At 41.5% G+C, this 21,452-nt stretch overlaps 1 protein-coding gene across 12 annotated transcripts in view; it reads left to right on the forward strand.

Annotated features, from left to right (window-relative positions):
• Nucleotides 1–20,524, forward strand: part of TRIP12 (thyroid hormone receptor interactor 12) — a 105,109-nt gene extending 84,585 nt beyond the window's left edge. For 7 of the 12 annotated variants that reach the window (XM_066598167.1, XM_066598166.1, XM_066598171.1 and 4 more), the window contains 16 exons: nucleotides 1,187–1,344; nucleotides 2,469–2,542; nucleotides 2,687–2,886; nucleotides 3,000–3,124; nucleotides 5,084–5,235; nucleotides 5,322–5,464; nucleotides 6,803–6,959; nucleotides 7,196–7,294; nucleotides 7,736–7,850; nucleotides 8,814–8,968; nucleotides 9,630–9,821; nucleotides 13,318–13,482; nucleotides 16,465–16,578; nucleotides 16,819–16,913; nucleotides 17,012–17,115; nucleotides 19,101–20,524. In XM_066598167.1, the coding sequence (XP_066454264.1) occupies nucleotides 1,187–1,344; nucleotides 2,469–2,542; nucleotides 2,687–2,886; nucleotides 3,000–3,124; nucleotides 5,084–5,235; nucleotides 5,322–5,464; nucleotides 6,803–6,959; nucleotides 7,196–7,294; nucleotides 7,736–7,850; nucleotides 8,814–8,968; nucleotides 9,630–9,821; nucleotides 13,318–13,482; nucleotides 16,465–16,578; nucleotides 16,819–16,913; nucleotides 17,012–17,115; nucleotides 19,101–19,297 (2,245 nt within the window). In that variant the 3' untranslated portion in view covers nucleotides 19,298–20,524. The remainder of the gene's footprint in view (nucleotides 1–1,186; nucleotides 1,345–2,468; nucleotides 2,543–2,686; nucleotides 2,887–2,999; nucleotides 3,125–5,083; nucleotides 5,236–5,321; nucleotides 5,465–6,802; nucleotides 6,960–7,195; nucleotides 7,295–7,735; nucleotides 7,851–8,813; nucleotides 8,969–9,629; nucleotides 9,822–13,317; nucleotides 13,483–16,464; nucleotides 16,579–16,818; nucleotides 16,914–17,011; nucleotides 17,116–19,100) is intronic. The other 5 variants (XM_066598168.1, XM_066598170.1, XM_066598174.1 and 2 more) reach the window with 1 other exon arrangement.
• The last annotated feature ends 928 nt before the right edge of the window (nucleotides 20,525–21,452 follow it).

A 21,452-nucleotide genomic window follows, 5' to 3' on the forward strand; every position in this document is an offset into this window, starting at 1 on the left:
AACAATGTCAGAGTTCACTCGTACAACCTGTTTATACCGGCGGATTCATCGTTGGCTCATTCAAACGAGAAATCATTCAGCCCACATCCGCTGTATAAGTAAATGAGAAGGAGTGAACGATCCTTGGTTAAACCGAACGATTAGTGAAAGGGCCAACAAGGATTTTTATGCCTGCATACAATGAACAATGATCAAAAAGCAAATGATTATCGTTCATTTTTGCTCATTTGAACAATTTTTTAATAAGGTAATCGTTCAGTGTAAAAGGACCTTAAGACTTCTGTATTTTAACTTCAGTCACATTGATTGAATTATCTGATTCTGCACCTTACCAATATGCCAAAGTGGCAATTGTAGTTTGCTTAGGCATCAGTTCTCATTTGCTTTTGACAGCCGGAATAAATAACATAGTAACCTAGTAGACAGGTTTTTTTTTTGTTTTTTTTTTACTACTATGTCTATCCAGTTTAGCCTATTATCCCCCAATGTTGATCCAGAGGAAGGGGGGGGGGGGGGAAGCAAATTTTACTCAATTTGGTGAAAAACATTCCTTCCCGACTACAAATCTGTCAGAATACGGTGAATGCAGACGGCTGGGTCAGATTCCGACTGCGAGATTGTCACAGCGGGATGCGACCCGTGCCCCTGCATTGACCTCTCACCCATCCGGCGCCTTGTTCTCTCTCTGCTCTGTGACCTGCACAGTGCAGAGCTGGCGCGTCAGTAACGACGCAGCAGTGCTAAGCTCGCACTGAAATAGGACATGTTGCGTCTTTGTTACCGCGGGAGTTTTCACGCAGTCAAATCATGGCTGTCTGCATAGGATTGCATAAACTAATGCAATCCTATGGCAGTGGACACAGGCGTAAATTCTGCACGAAATCTCGCAGCGGCATTTTCCACCTGTATGCATTCAGCCTAAATCCCTGAATCCGCAACCCTTCTGAAGTAAGGTGATCATTACATGTACTATTTTTCAAATCTATAAAGTGAAACTCCAATAGCGAGGAAAAATAAAAACTGATGCCTAACGGACCCATTGTACTTCATTAGGATCAGCTGCGAAACAGATCTGTGATGCGTAACCTGGCTCCTGTGCAAACCATGGGACCAGTGTGAACAGAGCTCTTGGATGGCTTTTCTTAGTCTCTGTCTCAGTGTAATTTTTATTTACTTTTGTTACCAGAGGGTCTCAAGCTCTAAAGTTTTTCAATACTCATCAGCTGAAATGTCAACTACAGAGACATCCAGAATGCACTAATGTAAAGCAGTGGAAAGGTGGACCAGTTAAGATAGATCCCCTGGCTCTTGTGCAAGCAATTGAGAGATATCTGGTTGTGAGAGGTAAGCTCTAACCCCTCAATGAGCCTTTTTTATTTTTTGGTCATTTTGGGGTTTTCCTCCCCACTTTCAAAAAATCATAACTTTTTATCTATTAATCAGCATAGCTATCTGTCTCTGAAGGCTTGTTTTTTTGCCGGCAAGCTGCATTTTGCAATAATATATTTAATGTAAAATATAATGTACTGAAAAACTGAAATGAAAAAGAAAAATGCGATTCTGCCAGCTTTATGGGGGCCTTGTACTTACAACGTGCACACTGCAGCAGAAATGAGCGTACCTTATTCTATGGGTCAGTATGATTACGACAATAACAAATTTATGCAGTGTTTTGGTTTGGTTTTTTTCTGCTATACTACTTAAAAAAAAAAATTAAGCTGCCACCTTCTTACAGTCATAACTTTTTTTTTTTCATCATTGTAATTGTGTGTTCTAATGGTACCGTGTTTGAAATGCAAAAAGGCAATCAACTTTTTGATTGCCTTTTTCTTATATTTTTTTATTTTTTTTTTTTCGAGCTGAGGTGACCAAAAGAAAGCAATTGTGGCGCGCATGTGTGGGTCTTTTTTTTTTTCTTTTCTCTTTTCTGTTTGACTACGTTCACCATGCGGGATAAATGGAGTTACTGATAAATCGGACTTTTAGTGATGCAGAAATACAAAATGCATTTGGTTTTCGTTTTTTTTCTATTATATGGATATGGAAAAAGGTGTGTGTTTTTGTGTTTTTTAATTTTCTAATAAAGTCCCCCCCCCCCCCCCTATTTTTAGTCTTCATAGTATCTATACCATGTTCTTACAGGCGGTCTATCAAGCCATGCCTGTGGCATCGCAACTGAACGGCACCTAACAATCACATCATGGGGAGGGGAGTTTGGGACCCCTAAATACCGATCAGGACATTTAAAGGGTTAACGGTCACAATCATTGTTCACATCAGCTCCCGATCCTGCTTTATACAAACCCCACATACCCAGGATGTAGGGTGTTAAACAGTTAATGTCTGCTGTATCCTTGTGTAAACTCGAATGTAGAAATCTTTAGATGCTTTAATCGCACTTTTGCTGGGTGATACTTTTTATTACTGAATTTGTTTTTCATGCCTTTTTTTTAATTTCCAAATTTTAGGTTATGGCAGAGTGAGAGAAGATGATGAGGACAGTGATGATGATGGCTCTGATGAAGAAATTGATGAATCATTGGTAAGAGATTGCTGTGGGTCGTAAAGTACGCACTTGTAAAACCGCTTATGCCTGTCTGTGTACATTCAAGTTGCAAATACCGACGTGAAAATCACCCGCGTTAATAAGCCCTTAATGAACTTTTCTTGGTTTGTTTTCCTCCAGGCTGCTCAGTTTTTGAATTCAGGAAATGTACGACACAGGCTACAGTTTTACATAGGTGATCATTTACTTCCCTATAACATGACAGTCTACCAAGCAGTGAGACAGTATAGCATACAGACAGAGGAGGAAAGAGAGTCTACAGATGATGAAAGTAATCCTCTAGGAAGAGCTGGTATCTGGACCAAGACTCACACTATCTGGTATGTGCCTCTTTTGTATTTGCAACTTAGTTAGAATACCTCCAATGAATTTCTTTTCAAACTCTTTTTCTTAAACATTAAAGAACTATCTGAACATTATGTAATAATTGTAGGTACAAACCAGTTAGAGAAGAGGAAGAAAGCAAGGATACAGTAGGTGGCAAGCGAGGTCGTGCCCAAACTGCACCAACCAAAACCTCCCCTAGGAATTCAAAGAAGCATGATGAACTGTGGCATGGTAAGATTGTCTGACAATGTCATGATTGGCAAATTACACTTGTTTTTGTTTTATCAATATTTCCTGTCAACTCTCAATGTACAACACATTTTTCTTGTCTGTCATTTGGGGACACAGCAAGACCTTGGGTATAGCTATTACCACTAGGAGGTAGAAACTTCAGCAAAAAAGTCATCACTCCTCCTACCAACCATACCCATCCTGCAGGCACTGAGCTAAACCAGTTTTAGCTTAGTGTCCGTAGAAAGCAGACCTCCTGCTTCGCAGTTCCTCTGTCTTGTGTTAGTTTGTTTTTACCTTCTCTATCTGGGAATTGCGGATGTAAGCTAAATACCTTGATTATCCCCAAGTAAGGAGGACTAACCGTGCTGCATCAGACACACTGTTGCGCCCTCCTCCAAAAAAACAAAAGGAACAGAGCAGCATTAAACACTGCTTCCTGCCAGGCATGGGGCCACTTGAGGTTTTTTGTCTGCTTATCCCCCAATCCCAGTATACTCTCACCTAGGGAAAGTTGTTAAGGTGACCCTGCTGATGCCCTGGGGGAGCCAAAGCGAATCACGAGGAGGTATGCATGGCATTAAGTATGGCACTATTGTCCCCCCTCTCTCCATACTTTGTCACCTTTCCATTCTTCCAACACTCCTTTGAGTGTATTTTCACGTATAGTCAGCGCTCCCTCTTCTTCCATGGAATCTTTCATTTCTTCTCTCAGGACATCTCTTGGGTCACCCTCTGTTGCAGCCCTGGTTCCCCCCCTTCACCTACCGCCATTGGTCTCTGGCATTCCTCTGCAGTGTATTCACTATACGAACTGTAGTCCCTGGACGTGTGCGACCCGTGATCCTCTGCTCCCACCCACCAGCATACGTATTTACTAAGGAAGAGAGGACTCCTCATTCCCCCCCAGTTTTTTTTATTATGAAGGGCTCAAATAAGCATTGCTCCTGATACCTCGACTGGGCCAGAGCTTATACTTGATACTCTGGCTTATAGGCCTTCACAGGCTAAGTGTAGGAGGTGGCACTGGTGCAGGCATGGCTTGGTTTCGCTGGGCGCAGTGATGTAGGCTGGGCTTCCTCGCATTGGTCAGTACTTCTAATTGAGCTCCCGGCTTCTAGTTCTATACAGGCCACTTCGGGAGGCGGACCTTGCTGTCCGGATGCTACTGAGGCTTTTTATCTCCTAATCCGTACTTATATTGGCCGCCGACTACATCCATTCTTCCCCTACACTCCCTCCCTCTCCTCTCTTCCCCGGCTCTGGTCATCATCTTTGCTTGTGGCCGGGATTGAAAAATCCAACTCCTGAAAGCACTGGCTGTGATTGGCTGACACTTAGCCAATCACAGCCCACACTGAAGGAATGGCTGTGATTGGTTCGTTGAGCGCTGGCTGATTGGCTAAGTGTCAGCCAATCACAGCCAGTGCTTCCAGGAGTCAGGGATTTTTCAATCCCCGGCCAGATGATGATTAAGAGAAACAGCATCTGGACCTGGGGAGAAAACGCGGCCGGGCTGACAGCGCTTCTAAGGTGATATATGCTTCTTTCTTTTTTTTTTTTTTTGCTTTGATTTTTTTTTTTTTTTTTTCTTCGCACCTAGGGCTTAGATTAAAGCTGTCCAAGTTGCATCACACCGCATGAAAATCTCATTTTCATGCGATGCAGCAGAGAGGAAGGCTCCATAGAGAAACATGGGCTACAAAACCTTACGAGTCGCGGGCATATCACTGGACCCACAAGGTTTTTGTGTCAGGTTGTTGCATACTACGAAACATTGCACGTGTGAAATAAGGAAAGCATCGGCTTCACATACATGCGATTTGTAGCAACACTACAAAATTGTGCGACTCTGTCGTCCTTGTGAACGAGGCCTAAGAAACGTTTCCTCTCGAGTGGCATTTTAAGCTGACCTTTTCATGAAGACTAACCTATTTTTTTTACTTTCCCTATATACAGATGGAGTTTGCCCAAAAATTGCTAATCCTTTAGACAATTACCTCATTTCTACACCACCTGAAAATATCACTTTTGATGACCCATCCCTTGATGTGGTGATCCTTCTAAGAGTTCTTCATGCCATCAGTAGATATTGGCATTACCTGTTTGATGTAAGTTACTCCTATTTAATGCCCCATGCTTGTTGTTGGCTCTTTATGGTACATTAGTATGATGCAAACATTTTTTTTTTAATTAGAATGCTGTTTGCAAAGAGATTATTCCCACATCAGAATTTATCAATAGCAAATTGACTGCAAAGGCAAACCGACAACTGCAAGATCCTTTGGTTATCATGACGGGGAACATTCCCACTTGGTTAACAGAGCTTGGAAAAAGCTGGTAAGCTTTACTTTTATTTTACCACCACAAATATTTAGAGTATTTCAAAAGAATGTCATGAATTTTCAATTGATGGTCTGACCACTGGGAGCAATTCCTGAAACATATGACTGTTTTTTATTTGTTTTTTCCCTCTTTGGCTTGAACATCTTTCTTTTTCAGGCGATATCAGGTTGGTCTATTATAACCTATGGACTTGACCTTCTGAGAATAGCTTAGCTTAACTGAAGGAGCAGGCCATTTGAGAGTTCCAGCAGTCAAACCTGCAGTAATCATTGATTTTATACTATAAATTTTATAGTATATCCTATTAATATGCTGTAATACTAGTAATGGGAAATCCTCTTTTAATGATTGAGACTATAACTTCTGGGCAAGCTTTATGAACAAAATAAATTTTTTCAGTGAGCACATTTTGTGAGCGTGGGTTGTTCTGTATTGGATCATGTTTATATGCATTGCTTTATCCCTGCTCGTCAACTGTATATTTCATTAAAAGCAACGCTCTGGACTTGGGGCAGAATTTTATCTTGAAACTAGAGGACGGTATCATACCTGCAGTTCTTCTGTCGGCCCTTTAATCCGCCATTTCTCGGTCCCGTTTTTGATTGTCCACGATAGCTGACGTAAACTAGTAATCTCCACAGTGTAATGAAGGTGTTACCTACCAACACTATACCTGCACTGATTGGCCATAAGGTAGTTAGAAAATTCCAGCACTCATCTTGCACGGCCTAAAACGGGCCCAGAACCGGCGGGTCGGCAGAGAAAACCTGCAGGTAATATTTCTTCTCTGGTCGCTGGAGAGCCGCTTTTTTTTTACTACATTGTTGCAGTTATTGTGGATCTGTTCATTTCAGTAAGCTCTATGTTTTCATTCCTTCATATACTCTCAGGATATAGTTTTTTGGATGAGTAGGGCACCAGTCTGTAATGTGACTTATTGTGTGTTAGTGCTGATGCACATACTTGGTTTGGTCAATGATACTTGGTCCACTTTTGGGCTCCTGTCCATGGGAGATCTTGCATTGCGTTACTCGCAGCGATAATCCGGTCGCAAGTAACGCTGTGCATGCTTTACATAGCGTTGCTATGGAAAGCGCGGCCCCCCTGTCCACGAAGAAGAATCATAGCGATTCTCCACTCGCGGGACTCAAATTGCAGCCTAACAGTACTCTCGCCTGCTCCCCGGCGGCAGAATATCGCTAGCGATATTCCGCCTCGCCCATCGATAGGGGGCCTTAGTAATTTCCTCACAGCCAATCCTCGCTTATTTAAAAAAGAAATGTATACCATTTGAAAGCTGAACTATTAGTAAACGCTTGTTTTCCTTTTCAGTCCGTTCTTTTTTCCGTTTGACACTCGACAAATGCTGTTCTACGTGACTGCATTTGACAGAGATCGGGCAATGCAGAGGCTGCTGGACACTAACCCCGAAATTAACCAATCTGACTCTCAGGACAGCAGGGTGGCCCCTAGACTGGACAGGAAAAAGGTAAGAATTGAGGGAAGGGGATTGCTTTAATAAGTACAGTTAAAGAAACAGATCATACCACAGCCGGCCTATTGGTTTTTATGTTCCTGTGGTTAAAGCTGTATATTACAGCTGATCTACTGCTAGAAATGTCCTGTTGGAAGTTTCAGAATCACTGCTGTAGCAAGAACATGAGCAGGGTTAATGTTGTATTCTCCGGCTGGTTGAGCAGAGCACTCATGTGTCATTTCTTTCAGCGCACTGTGAATAGAGATGAGCTTCTGAAACAAGCTGAATCTGTGATGCAGGATCTGGGAAGCTCACGAGCTATGTTGGAGATCCAGTATGAGAATGAAGTAAGTGACCTCCCTGTTTTATCAGTGCATAATTCAGCTAATAATGTACCGTTAATTATCAAATGAAGATGAAAGATGGCTCTATAAAACTGCCTGTACATGGAGCTTATATGGTGTTTGCATGGGTTTCCATCAAACACTCCAAAAACATACTGACTGAATTTAAATTGTGAGCCATAGTGGCTATAACCTTATAATGTGCAGCGCGGTGGAATATGTATGCGCTATTTAAACGAGTAAAATTAATAAAGAACATAAACCCCTCTTCCCACACACGTAACATAACCTTAGTACTCTTGTAGTGCTGTGTTTTTTTTTCCTTTTAACATAAATAATACTTGCAATGCCAAATACACTGTTGAAACTAGAAAATCAGGCGTGTATTAGCAGTTTTGTTAGAATTCTATGTTGTATTTTGACATTCTGTGTTTTGTGTTTTAGGTTGGAACTGGATTGGGACCCACTTTGGAGTTTTATGCACTTGTATCTCAGGAATTACAAAGAGCCGACCTTGGCCTTTGGAGAGGTGAAGAAATCACACTCACTAATCCTAAAGGTAAATATGTCATTTGTTTGTAAATTTTGCAGCCCAAGGCCAAATTAATGCTCATTCACATGTCCGTATTATGCGCATAATACGGACAGCATAAAGCAAATAAAAAATACACCCCAATGCAAACCACACACACGAAATCACAGCATACTCTGCTTTGGTCTTTAATGGCCAATTTTGATCCATAATAAAGTCTCTGGCTCTGTGTATTTACACATGAAGGTGGGAGAAATCAATAAGATATTCTCTTGGCTTTTTAGGGCGCGTGGAAAATGTAGTGGATACGTGCACAAAATTATGCAAGAATAACAAAATATGCACTTTATATATACAGCTTTGGGAGGGGGGGGGGGGAGATGCTGCATGTATTATGCACTGAGATTGCATATGGCCATGTGAATGAGCCCTAAAGATTGACAGTTCAAGTGTAGATTCTTGGGGGGGGGGGGGGGGGGGGGGAGATTTGTGAACTGAAAAAAGACATAAAGTAGTATTGTCTGCAAGCTCTCCTTGCGTAAAATTTTGCGACTGTATGTCATCTATGCTGTTGCATGCTGCTTTCCTGAAAAGAGGAAGCGGCATATAAGGAGGGGTCTACCTACCCGCCCTAGACAGACACAATCATGTATAATTATATGCCAGAAGCTGGCATAAGTTGTGCTCAATCTGCTCCAAGTCCTAGCTGACATAGAGTTCTCTGTAGGCGCTTGAGGGGTGGGCTGAGATGAGCCAAAATGTATAAAGTCACGTGCCTCTTCATACGTTAGGTGCACTGTTGGTGAGCCTATTGACTGGCGTTTTACCATGCTAGTCTTAATAAATCTTCCTCGTAGTGTTTGTTGTACACCTGGCCGCCTTATACTGTGTTTTTGAGTATACTTGTTGTATAAGCTTGTATTAAGTGTAGTTCATATTGTATGGAACCAAACGTTATGAATAGTGCTTCAGAAAATCATTACTTTCTAGGAAGTCAAGAAGGGACCAAGTACGTTCACAACATGCAGGGCTTATTTGCTCTTCCCTTTGGTCGGACTGCTAAGCCAGCACATATCGCTAAAGTTAAGATGAAGTTTCGTTTTCTTGGAAAATTAATGGCAAAAGCCATCATGGACTTCAGACTGGTGAGTGTTTACTAGCATCTAACCTTATGAGTAAATTAAACCTCTTCATATAATCAAAGTCTCATGATTTTGACGTGTTGCTGTTTTTGAAAAAGTTGTGTTTGAGAAGTAAAAGTCCTGTTAAATTTTTAAAGGGAATCGGTCACGTTCGCACAGCGCTAAAAACGAAGTTGTGCTGTTAGGGGACATGACCGGAAAGCTGGGTGAGGTATTGTTTATACTCGCTTGCTCCCTCACCAACGCTGTCGACCTCCAAAGATCATGGGGTGGGGGGCTAGTAAATCCAATTCTTTTTAGAGTTTCATGTGCGCTTTTCATGTAGACTTGTCTACGAAAGCACGCACACAGGACTATGACAGATTTTGCAGCGTCATGCGACCTTTGGAGGCCAACAGCGCTGGATCACGGGAGCGAGTGAATATAAAATAAAATACATCACCCGCCTCCCTTTCACGACCCCCTAACTGCACCATAACTTTATCGGTGGTGGTGTGGGGACAGAACCGGTTCCGTTTAAATAGAAGTTATTCTATAGAATGGGTTGATGATGATCTGTTTAACCATTTAAAAAATCTGCAGTCTGGATATCGTGAAAATTAGTAAAATTGGAATGGTTTAACCAAATGCCTATCATCTAACCCATTTGTCTTTATTTCCCTAGGTGGACATTCCTCTTGGACTCCCATTCTACAAATGGATGTTAAGACAGGAATTCTCCTTGGCCTCACATGATTTGGTCAATGTTGACCCAGTGGTGGCAAAATCTGTTTATCATCTGGAAGAAATTGTGAGGCAGAAAAAACGATTGGAACAGGATAAGGCACTGGTAACTATTTCTCCGGGAGCCATTCAGGTTAGGTGTGATGCATATGTAACCATATCAATTACATCTATTTCTTTGTATAGAATTGGATATTCTGCAGAAAGTAAGTCACATGCACAACAAGTTGTCGCATCAGATCATAAGAGTCATGGCCTATTTACACCTAAAGATTATCACTCAAAATTCGTTAACAACTGTCGGCCCGTGTAAAAGGGCTATTGGGAAGGAAAAAATGTATGTTTATTACGTGCAATATACAAGACAAAACGCCTACAAAAACATGCTCCCAAAAACCATTCTAGCATGAGACAGTTGAGGCCAAGGTGACCACCGTGATTTACTCACTTCAGATTCACTGGACGACTATAAACTGCCTGCTTTTTTTGATGTGTCTATGGAGTGGGCTCTTAAGCAGATTCCGCTCCTTACCTGATGGCTGACAGCCGTCGATAACTGCTGATATCAGAGCACTGATCATGGCAGTTAACGGTTTAAGTGCTGCGATCAAACACATCTAAACAGTTAACGGGAGGTACCCCTTCCTGCTCCGCGACAGCGTGATTGGAGACTGCTGATGGGCTAGCATGGCAGCCTGGAGACTACTGAAGAGCCCCAAGGCTGCCACACATAGATGCCAATCTATCCCTGCCCAAAATCGCTATATTTTGCCAAACTGAAGTATTTCAGTATATAGTACAAGCGATCAAATGAATTCAAGCTCAAGACTCCTGTGGGGGCTTTAAAAAAAAAAAAAAAAAAAACTTCCTGAGCCTCTCCCAGGTCCTGGATGCCATTTTCTCTGTGGCAGCCCCTGGAGCCAGGTAAAACCTGTCCTAGGCAACTTCTCACCGCCCTAGCCTACCTGTAGCTACTTGGCTTGCTTCTGCCACTGTATGCACACGCTGTAGCTAGGGATTTTCCTTTTTTGCTCATACAGCTACAATGTTAAACTAGGGGAGATTCCAGTAAAGTGTGGCTATTGCAACATACTTTGCTTGCTCCTGTTGTTGTACCAAATTCCCATGTGGTCAGCAGGAGCCTCTTAGTGCAAACTGCCTGTCTCCCATACCAGCCAGCGAATCTGTCCAGGGAACATCCATTTCCATGTCCCTAGAGGACCCTGAACCCCAATAGGGGCATTCCCCCTCTATGGCTATTTTGGAACTTGTGAAAGTTTCAAGGTCTATTGTGGAGATGCTGGGCAGGACATCCAGCCAGAACCTGAAGGGTCTCATGCTGAGAAATCGTTTCTACTGGAACTTGATGGGGCTAAGAAACCACAATGGTCCCCAAGGTCGCACAGTTATACTCTGTCGCCTCTTTCCTCTGCCTCATCTCCATTCATAGCGTCCCATTACGTGATTCTCTTCAGGGAAAACTCCTGCTGCGATGGTGAAATCTCTGACTCTTCCTTAGATGGGAACAGTTATTCAAAGTTTCTACCATGGTGGACAATCTCAGACAGAGGATGAGACACTTATGTAAAAGACTAGGATTCATCTGCCACCGCAGACTTTCTCCGTCCATAATGTTCGCAAACGCCATCCCCCAGTCACATGGATTTGTCATTTTCAAGGAATGGTCCATACCGATTCACCGGTCCCACCAGCGATTTCTTCGCTTTACAATTCTATGATTCTGGATTGCAGAGTTGTAAGGGACCTCCGGGGTCATCTGGTCTAGCCCCCTGCTTATTGCAGGATTGACTAAATAATCTCAGACAGATGTCTGTCCAGCTTCTGTTTGAAAACTTCCATTGAAGGAGAACTCCCCACCTCCTGTGGCAACCTGTTCCACTCATTGATCACCCTTACTGTCAGAACAGAGCCTTGTGGTACCCCACTTAAGACATTCTTTCAATTAGATCTGCAGCCATATAGGACCACTTTTTGAATACAATCACTCAACTGTTAGGTGGATTCACAACTGGCTGTCTTGTCAATCCCGTATTTGGTCATTTTCAATAAGGATTAGAGATGAGCGAGCATACTCGATAAGCAAACTACTCGATCGAGTAGTGCCTTATTCGAGTACCTGCCCGCTCGTCTCTAAAGATTCGGGTGCCGGCAGGGAGCGGTGGGGGAAAGTGGGGAGGAACAGAGGGGAGATCTCTCTCCCCTCCCTCCCTATTGCTCTGTGATTGGGTGTGCCCACTTGCTATGCATGTGTCTTATTTTCCACATAGTTTGTTTCTATGCCCGCAGCTTATTGTGCACCCCTTTTCTTTGTTGGCTTTATTTTTGTTAGTGCCTCCTTATTTTTTTTATCTTTAAAATTTTGTAGGTTTTGTGCACTTTCTGCGGATTATTGTGGGTAGGAAAGTAAAAATTGGCTTTTTATTTCTTCCTTTACGAAAAGCTTGACACTGTAAAAGATTAACCCTCAACAGGCAGTTAAAGGTAGTCATACACATAAAAGGGAACCTGTCACCATGTTCTTATTGCCCTAAGCCAGGAAGGGTATGCTTATCACCCATTGTGTAGGTGTTGGTATGAAACACTGTGGCGTTTCAGAATAAACACTTTAAAGTTTAACTTGCAATGGAGCTCCGAGTCACGGAGGCGGTCGGCGATGGTCTGTCCCTCCCTAGAACATGTGGGTAGTTCTATTCCCTTTTGTGCATAGGTGGAGAGTTGTCAGTCGGTATGCTGCAGACTGGGAGAGGCTGGCATGGCCTGCAGTTTTGACTCTGAAAACTGACTTGTAAACGGAGTTCAAAGTGTGTTTTTTTTATTCTAAAACATCACAGCGTTTCAAAATAACACATGCAGACCTTCCTGGGATCATGCTGCCTGCAGTTCACGTGACGGGCTCCCTTATGCTGGGTTCCCACGGGACTGTTTTACTACAAAAATCTCAGTTTTGCCGTGGGATAAGCACCGCTTCAAAACCTGCGGCACTTAACTGTGGGTTTTGGAGTGGCTTCGCTGCATGCTTTTCTGTTGCGGTCAGCTCTCCCATAGAGAGGAGTGTGGCCGCAACGGAAAAAAAGAAGAAATGACGTGCTGCGCCCCGGGAATCCGCGCTGCAGCGCCGGCTTTGCCGTGACACATTGTCCGCCCAGTGTGGATGAGATTTTTGACAAATCTCAGCCACATTGCTGGCTAATCGCGGGATTAGTGGCCGCATGAAAAACCGACTGCTCAGATAAGGAAGACTTTAAATTCTGAAATGTTTTTAATTATATCTTTATGTATGTGAAAGATGGGGGGAGTCCAGAAGCCCCTACTCCGATCTGCCACTAGATGGCATATGTGCATGCTACTTAGTTGTTGTACAAATATACAAGGTTGTTTTTTGCTGACTGACCATGTTGAACGGCATTGGAAAAAATGGCTGCTCTCTTCTAAATTAAAAGCATCATATTGCAGCTGTGCTTCCATAAAATGAAAGGGGCCAAGCTGCAATTCTACACCGGACAGTTTCTCACATTAGGCAAACCCTTTTCAAGTTGCGTTTTTTTTTTTTGCTTTTTTTTTTGCACTTCATGCATGTTTTCAATGTTGATGTGTATGCTTCATCATAGACCAAAGAGAGTCTGCAATTTGCACTTGAAAGTTTGAATATGAATGGCTGCTCTATAGAAGATCTGGGTCTGGACTTTACACTACCAGGATTTCCCAATATTGAATTGAAGAAGGGAGGCAAGGATGTACCGGTCACTATTCACAACCTGGATGAGTATGTACGGGTGAGTAAAATAGATTTTGTAATACTACTTTCTTAATAGTACTAAAGGTCGTCATAGGAGGAAAAATTAGGAGGACCTCAGTGCATCGAAGAACAGAGATGTCCGTTGTACAGCAAACGCTTCTTAAAATCTCAGCTGGTGAATTACACAGACTTTCCCACCAATATCTTATTCATAGAATATACAGAAGCCCACCGTTATGTAATATTGGAAGTTGATAATCCAATATGTAATAGATGTTAGGCCAAAAGCACATGAGTTTATTAAAACTCATCTGTTACGTCTGCGTATAACAAAGTTTTATTTCTATCTGTGTGCGGTTTCTTATGCGTCCATTTTTTACTTCAGTATGCCGGACATTTTTTATATGCATTAAAACTAAAACAGGCCTAATTCTATTTTTTTTTCCGTGCATCTTTTAATAATGGATTCTTGAAATACTGACCGCACACAGATGGCATCAGACTATTCTTTTTTTTTTTGCATCCCCATTGACTTTAATCATTTGAACTAGTGAACGATGTAATCGTTCGTTTGTGCAGCCTGTTCATACAGGCAGATACACCGTTGGCTCGTTCAAATGAGAAATCGATCAGTTTAAATCTGTAATCGCGAATGACATGATCGAACGAGCCAACAATGGTTTTTAGTCATTCGGTCGTTGGCTATGTTTATACAGAACGATTGTTTACTTTCGGTCGTTTGAACGATTTCTTGAGCAATAATCGTTTTGTGTAAAAGGGCTTTTAGGCCTAAAACTGAGCATGCTGATCTAATTAACATCATATGGAGTTGTTCAAAATTGGAACAAAGTCCTATGACTCATTAACTCTATTTACCAGGTATCGCTACCCTTCAATCTCTGTGAGCCTTAAGCTATGTGCCGACAAGCGGGAAATTTTCTGCAATTCCACCGTGAAATCTTCTTATGACTGAGGTGTGAATTTTGGTGCGTAATTTGACTGTGGATTTTACTTATTGCTTGGCAATGAATGAAATACACTGTGAAAATCAACCATTTTTTTTTCCACAACACAGCCTGCTGGGGATTTGAGAAGCAACAATGTGACTAGAATGCCTTAGGGATGTCTTCCGCTGCGAGTGAATGGGGTTTTAGACTGTTCACTTACATTGGACTGTAATTTTGTTGCAGAATTTCAGCAGTGGACTGTGGACTGAAATTCTGTGACAAATCCGCAATGTGTGTAGTCAGGCTTAGGATACCTGACAGAACATGTTAAACTCGCTCTGACACGTGTGCTATATATACACTCCTTGCGCAACACTGCTTAGATGAGCAACCGTCCTTTCTACATGAATTCGTTAATAAAAGCTAAATGAAGTGTGATGTGGATGGAAAGGTTTGGCCTATATTTTTAGTCTGCAGGGCTGCATTCCTGACTGTGCAGACTCGAAGGATCAGGAATATTAGATGACTTGTCTTCTGGTTGGTTATCTTGGAGAAACTGGTCAGTGCACACAATGTTACATTAATAATTCATGGAGAACACTGCCCAGTGTATTTGGAAGTTTTATTTTGATGACTAGTGGAAAACCGCAGTCATTGTGGATTAAGCTAGCCATAGACTTCAGATAGTTGATCAAATTTGCATTCAGCTGACAGCTATTCCTCCTAAGCCTCGCATACATGCATCTTGGGCTCAGACACCTCCGGCAGGGCCTTATCCCAGGTAGAGAACAAAAGGCTTGGGCATGCCTGACCTTTCTTTCTACTGACACCTGCAGTTGTTGAGTTTTGGACTCCACCTGCACCCATACACAGTAAGTGGTAGCCTGGTTCTACATACTTGCATCTAATATGTATTGACAGCTTGACACCTTCTGAAGTAAAATGCACACCCTTTCACTAGTGCAGGCAAGAAATTAATATGTTCTCTATAGAATGGAGCAAGAATAACTGGGTATTTCCACACTACCTTTGCAGTGTACGTTTGGCATATCCGCTGGTAAAGCATGTCCATAAGGGTACTGTTTATGCAACTTTCTTATCCAATAGTCAGACAGTCTTGACCTATTGTTGTACCATGTTTAAAGCGTGATCCAGAAGGGTACGGAGTGAGTAATCATTCAATAGACCCCTATTTTCTGTTTTACTGAAACCATGCGACTAGCATCTATGAACCACTAACTGGCTGTTCAGTGAATGGAGGCGGGCAGCCGGAACTGATCTGCATCCTGCTCACCTACATTAACTGACTATGTCGCTTGTGAAAGTACTCTTACTCTCTGCTTTCCTGAAGGAGGCCAAAAGTGTCTTTCTGACCTCCATCAGGTGGTCTACTAGAAGTGTGATCGTGGCACCAGGTACTTTCCTACACAGCAGATTATGTCCTGTAAATTCATCTGCAACAAAAGGCCTCCTTTCTTCAGGTTTTGTTCCCCAACAAGGTGAAGCGGAAAGCTTAGAAAAGGAGTTGCTAATGGATTTTGTAATAATGTCTCCAGATTTTGACAGTTATCCCATAGAAGAACCCTGGTCATCCTCTCCCCAACCTGATTTTTATTTTTTTTTTTTTAACCCCTTGGGTTTCTACTGCTTATGAAGCGGTGATTACAATTTGGGTGATAGGGATGATGTGGCATTGGGGTTGATCTAAAACAACTTCATAGCATTGGAAGTTTTGCTGAGGAAGAACACAAGCAAAGCAGCCAGAGCTTGCAGACTTGGCCACCGATCGCCCTTCACTTATTTACTGCAGAACTTTTACCCTTGCTAAGTTTTTAAAGAGCGAACTGAAACTCTAGCAAGCACTTTTGCATTGAATGCTTCCCAGGCAGCAGTGCTTTGGGGCTAGATGTAATTGAAACATAGCGCAGTATGAAGTTAGCCTGCTGCTTTGTCTCATTTAGCAGTGGGGGACACCGTTCTATCTAGTGCACTGGCAGGTAATTACAGCAGGGGCCCACATCCAAGGCATATGGTAACTTGAACATCACATGCATTTTTCTGTTTTTCTGCAGCTTGTAATTTATTGGGCATTGAATGAAGGAGTCTCCAGGCAGTTTGACTCCTTTAGAGATGGCTTCGAATCAGTCTTCCCGCTTAACCACCTGCAGTATTTTTACCCAGAGGAGGTTGGTAATTCTGTATTCTATTGCATGATGGAATGGGTTTATCTGGTGACCTTTTTTAGTAATTTGTTCTCACTATATATGTTCAAAGTTTAACATGGTAATAAAATTACTGATATGTTTGTTATTTACCTGCAGTCTATGGTTGATGCTCTGTTGTGATGCAACATATTTTTTATTAAATATTGTGTCAGTAGTCTGATCCATAACTAATCATTCTCATTGATTGCGATCTCTTAACAGCTGGATCAACTTCTCTGTGGTAGTAAGGCTGATCCTTGGGATGTGAAGACTCTGATGGAGTGCTGTAGGCCAGACCATGGATATACACATGATAGGTCAGTAGAAAACGTATTTCTTGTTTTTTGTATATCTTGTGGCATAGTGCGATGTGCTTAACCATTGTAACCTTTATTGTAATGTCTTTCTCTTGCAGTCGCGCTGTGAAATTTCTCTTTGAAATTCTAAGTAGTTTTGACCATGAGCAGCAGAGACTTTTCCTCCAGTTTGTCACAGGAAGCCCAAGACTACCAGTTGGAGGTAAGACTCCACTTTCCACTTCCTGCTCGAGTAAGCAGCTGATTATAGTAAGACTGTTGCTTTGGTTTAGCTGTCAATACAGGAGAACATCATATATTCCCCTGTATTGCTTATTCATCTTATATTTAAATATTGACTCTTTCAGGACCTGAAAAGTGTTTTTAATTTATTTACCAAACTTACCTTTCATCATAAGGGAATAACCATAAAAACCTATACAGTGCCTGATGCAAAGTGTGTCTGTAAATATATACTTGCTATTTGTTTTTCCATTTCTTCTAATAACTTATGATGCGTTCACACGTGGCGGATTTTGGTGCAGACTTGCATCAAACCAATTCTGCTACATGTGAACGTACCCTTTAAGGAATTTTGCTCAGTCTTTATATATCCATTTAACCCCTTCAGTGGCACGCCTGGAAAATCTCCTGGGCTTGCTGCAATGTGGGCAGTTAAACCCCGGAAGATTTTCGTGGACAGCTCTAGTGCTGAAATGTGCAGAGCACTGAGCGGTCATCTGAAATCTTCTGGGGGGTTTTATTGCATTGTTAACTCATTTAAAAAATCTGCCCTGTGAGGCATGACATGGTAATAATAAAACTGCCACTGAAGGGGTTAAATGTAATCTCAGATTGTGATTTCATTCAAAGGTCCTACAAATCTAGCTGATTTAGGCCTCATGTCCACGGGCAAAAGAAGAATTAAAATCCGCAGCGGATTTTAACTCTTCTCCCGCACGCGGATCCGCACCCTATAGGGATGCATTGACCACCCGCAGGTAGATAAATACCCGCGGATGGTCAATAAAAGGGATTTTTTTAAAATGGCGCATGAAAAAATCTGGACCATGCTCCATTTTTGTGCGGGTCTCCCACGGGGACGGCTCCCGCGGACTTCTATTGAAGCCTATGGAAGCCGTCCAGATCCGCGGGAGACCTAAAATAGGAATTTAAAAGAATTAACTCACCCACAGCGGACCGGGAAGGTCTTCTCTTCCTTACGGCCGGATCTTTCTTGCTTCGGCTCGGCGGATGTGCCCGGCGACGTGCCGCCGCCGTGACGAGTTCATCCGCCGGCCGAAAAAGATCAGGCCGTGAAGAAGAGAAGACCTTCCCGGTCTGCTGCGGGTGAGTTAATTCTTTTAAATTCCTATTTTAAGCGCTCATGTCCGCGGGGCAGGAGGGACCCGCTGCAGATTCTCCATGGAGAATCCGTAGCAGGCCTGATTTTCCCCGTGGACATGAGGCCTTAGTTAACGGATCTTTTAACCATTGGTGCTTTTTCTTAATTTAATGTCTGATTTTGTAAATTTATATGATTGTCCTGATTATCAAGATAGAGGCAGTTATACGAAGCCCTCCTATCTAGAACTATGCATGCAATTCTGATGACTGTGCAGCCTTTTGGTCAGAAATAGGTCATCTCATGGTTATTTGAGGTCTGTTGGGTGTTTTGACCAGCCATAAGTTGACCATAAAGACAAAGCTTAAGTGCCTGTTCTGAATTTATTATTGGCTCTATCCAGTGGTCCTATGAGGGTTTCCATTTAAAATCCCAAAAATGCCACCTTTCTGGATGGAACGGATCTTCCCTATTAATGAAAACCGCTAAAAGAGAAACTATTAGTTCTCTACTTTGACAGGTTTCTGCTAATTTCCAGCATTTTGTCCTGGAAAGAATAATGATCTGGACTGGGCTACTCTTTCAGGCACAAAATCTAGGAATGAACAAAAACCTATTGGTCTCCGTTTCAGGAGTTTTCGTCAAGGGTCAATGTGTGATCCGTCCAGTGGCACCGTTTCCTTGGCTCCTGGATAGAGCCAATAATTAGCACTTAACAGGTTTTAAATAGCATTTTAAGTTGAAGTGCGTGTGTGGTGTTTAACTACGATGATGAAAAAGTTGCTGCCACATAATCATAACTAAGGCCACGTTTATACTCTGTGTATATAATGTTTTGCTTTTTTCGTTTTTTTCTACTATAGGCTTCCGGAGCTTAAACCCTCCACTCACCATAGTGCGCAAAACTTTTGAGTCCACCGAAAATCCAGATGACTTCTTGCCCTCCGTTATGACCTGCGTCAACTACCTTAAGCTGCCAGACTATTCTAGCATTGAGATTATGCGTGAGAAACTGTTAATTGCTGCACGCGAAGGACAACAGTCATTCCACCTTTCCTGATCCGATGGGACTTACCGCGGACCTTGCTTAAGATGATAAATCATGATTACTTTTCTAAGCGTGTCACCAGAGTCAAGGCGACATTCTCCGCCTTATTGTAGAGGACAAAACAATGCAGATTACTACCAACACACAATAAAAATTTAAAAAAAGACCGACTAGTTCCATTAAACAGCCCCCCGGACATCTAAAACTGATCAGGCTTGAAAGATACATGACGTAAGTTTGTTTAGAAAGTTTTTTTTTTTTTTTTTCTTTTGCTTAAATTATCCTTTATTTTGAAGAGTGAAGTTTTTAAATTGCTTTGCCGTGTGACTTTAAGAGAGGAGGGATGTTAAAGAAAAGCAGTCTATAAGGAAGAAAAAAAGGGATGTTTTTGAAGCTGGAAAAATAAATATTGCTGTGCAGTTTAAAAAAATCCCAGTCTGTGTGTATCCATCAAGCTTAAATATGGGTCGACCCTCCACTACTTGTTCCCATCCGAAAGCAGATTCTGCATACAGGTACATGGAATCGCAAAGCCCCGTTCTTTGACAAATCTAGTTTATGTAGTTGAGTGTATTTTTCTCACTTGACACAGCCTCCCTGATTACTTGTTATGTGCAATTGAGTTTCCTGCGAGTGCAGACTTAATGGCAGGCGGCCTCATTGTTAGTTTTTGTGGAAGAAGCAAGCCTGCCTCTGGATATAGTAACCTCCAACCGAGGGTGATTTACTGACTAGCTCCAGAAAACCGTGTGGGGGGGATGATTGTCTGAGAGCAAGCAAAGAGTTGATGGTTTGTACTGGCCTTTTTTCAGGATACTTTAAAACTGTTTACACAGTATATAAAGAACTGAGTGGTGTTTTTTTTGTTTCTTTTTGATTTGTTTAAAATGTAAAACCTAAAAAAAAAAATTTAAAAATAAAACAAAACGAAAAAAATATTTGGCTGGCCTGTATTTATCCAAATACAGCCATAGCATTTCAATTTAATGTATATTTTAAAAAAATATTAAAATACAGTTTAATGCCCTGTTTAATTTTCTTTCTTCAGATTATTATATTTTTTTTAAGTTTTTTTTTTTCTGGGTTTAGTTTGGGAGGGAGGGTTCAAAAATGTTTTGACAATGAAAGCAAATGTTCTCAATGTCCTGTTCTATGTGCTGATTTCTCAGATCTGCAATAATCTACTTCATCAGGTTCATGGTTTTTACCTGAATATAAATAAAACAGAGAAAAAGTTTGCTTCATGTTTTTCTTTTACTTTGTTCCATTTTCATTTGTTTGCAACATATATATATAATATATATTCCTCTGCATTGAAGGTCCATCCAATAGGTCGGCCAAGCCTATAAAAATCCTCCAATAGTCTAATGTATGTGTTAAAGTTTCATAGATATTTTTATATGCTTAGGCCCGTTTTCAGACAAGCATATATTTAAACTCCATTATTGAACCATGTTTTGATGCCTGGAATAAAGAATTAATGTAAATGTATGCATCTGTTCACATGGCCATATTTTTCACAGCCATGTTTAAAAAAAAAAAAACAGCATAAGTTTTTTTTTTTTTTCTTATTTTGTTTGTGTTTTTGGTCTGTTTTTGCCTCCATATTTGCATTAGTTAGTATTTTTTATTTGGCAAACTGATCAGTATTTGCCCAGAGGAAAAAGAATGGAGGCACCTTCATATCAAATACTGATGACGTACAATATAATCTGTAGTAAATCCATATTACGGGCATATTACAATAAAAACATCACGCAAATGAATTGTCTTAGCCGATATCCGATTTCCATCTTTTAGGCTAAAGGTTAGATCAATAATCTTAACTCTTACAGCCAGCTTTTTAAGTGCGGTTCAACAGCCGAGGTTGAAATCGCACCAGTCATCACATAAAAATGCGCTCACGCTACGTTCATATTTTTCAACCTGTCAACAATCTGTTTGGAGAATGTTTACAAGCACTAGATAGACATTTCAGTCATAATAGAACATGCCATTTTATGTAAATTCAAATTCCGTACTTCAAGTCAAACAATGAATATTTACATTATGCAAAAACAAGAAGTGTTTTTGTATAACCGGGCTTGTTTCTTGATCTTACACGAGACAATTATTATTACACATGCATGAAATCATTCAGTTTGTCGATGAAGGATGTTGGCAGAAT

The sequence above is a fragment of the Eleutherodactylus coqui genome, chromosome 1 (genome assembly GCF_035609145.1).
Source record: "Eleutherodactylus coqui strain aEleCoq1 chromosome 1, aEleCoq1.hap1, whole genome shotgun sequence".
NCBI classification, from domain to species: Eukaryota; Metazoa; Chordata; class Amphibia; order Anura; family Eleutherodactylidae; genus Eleutherodactylus; species Eleutherodactylus coqui.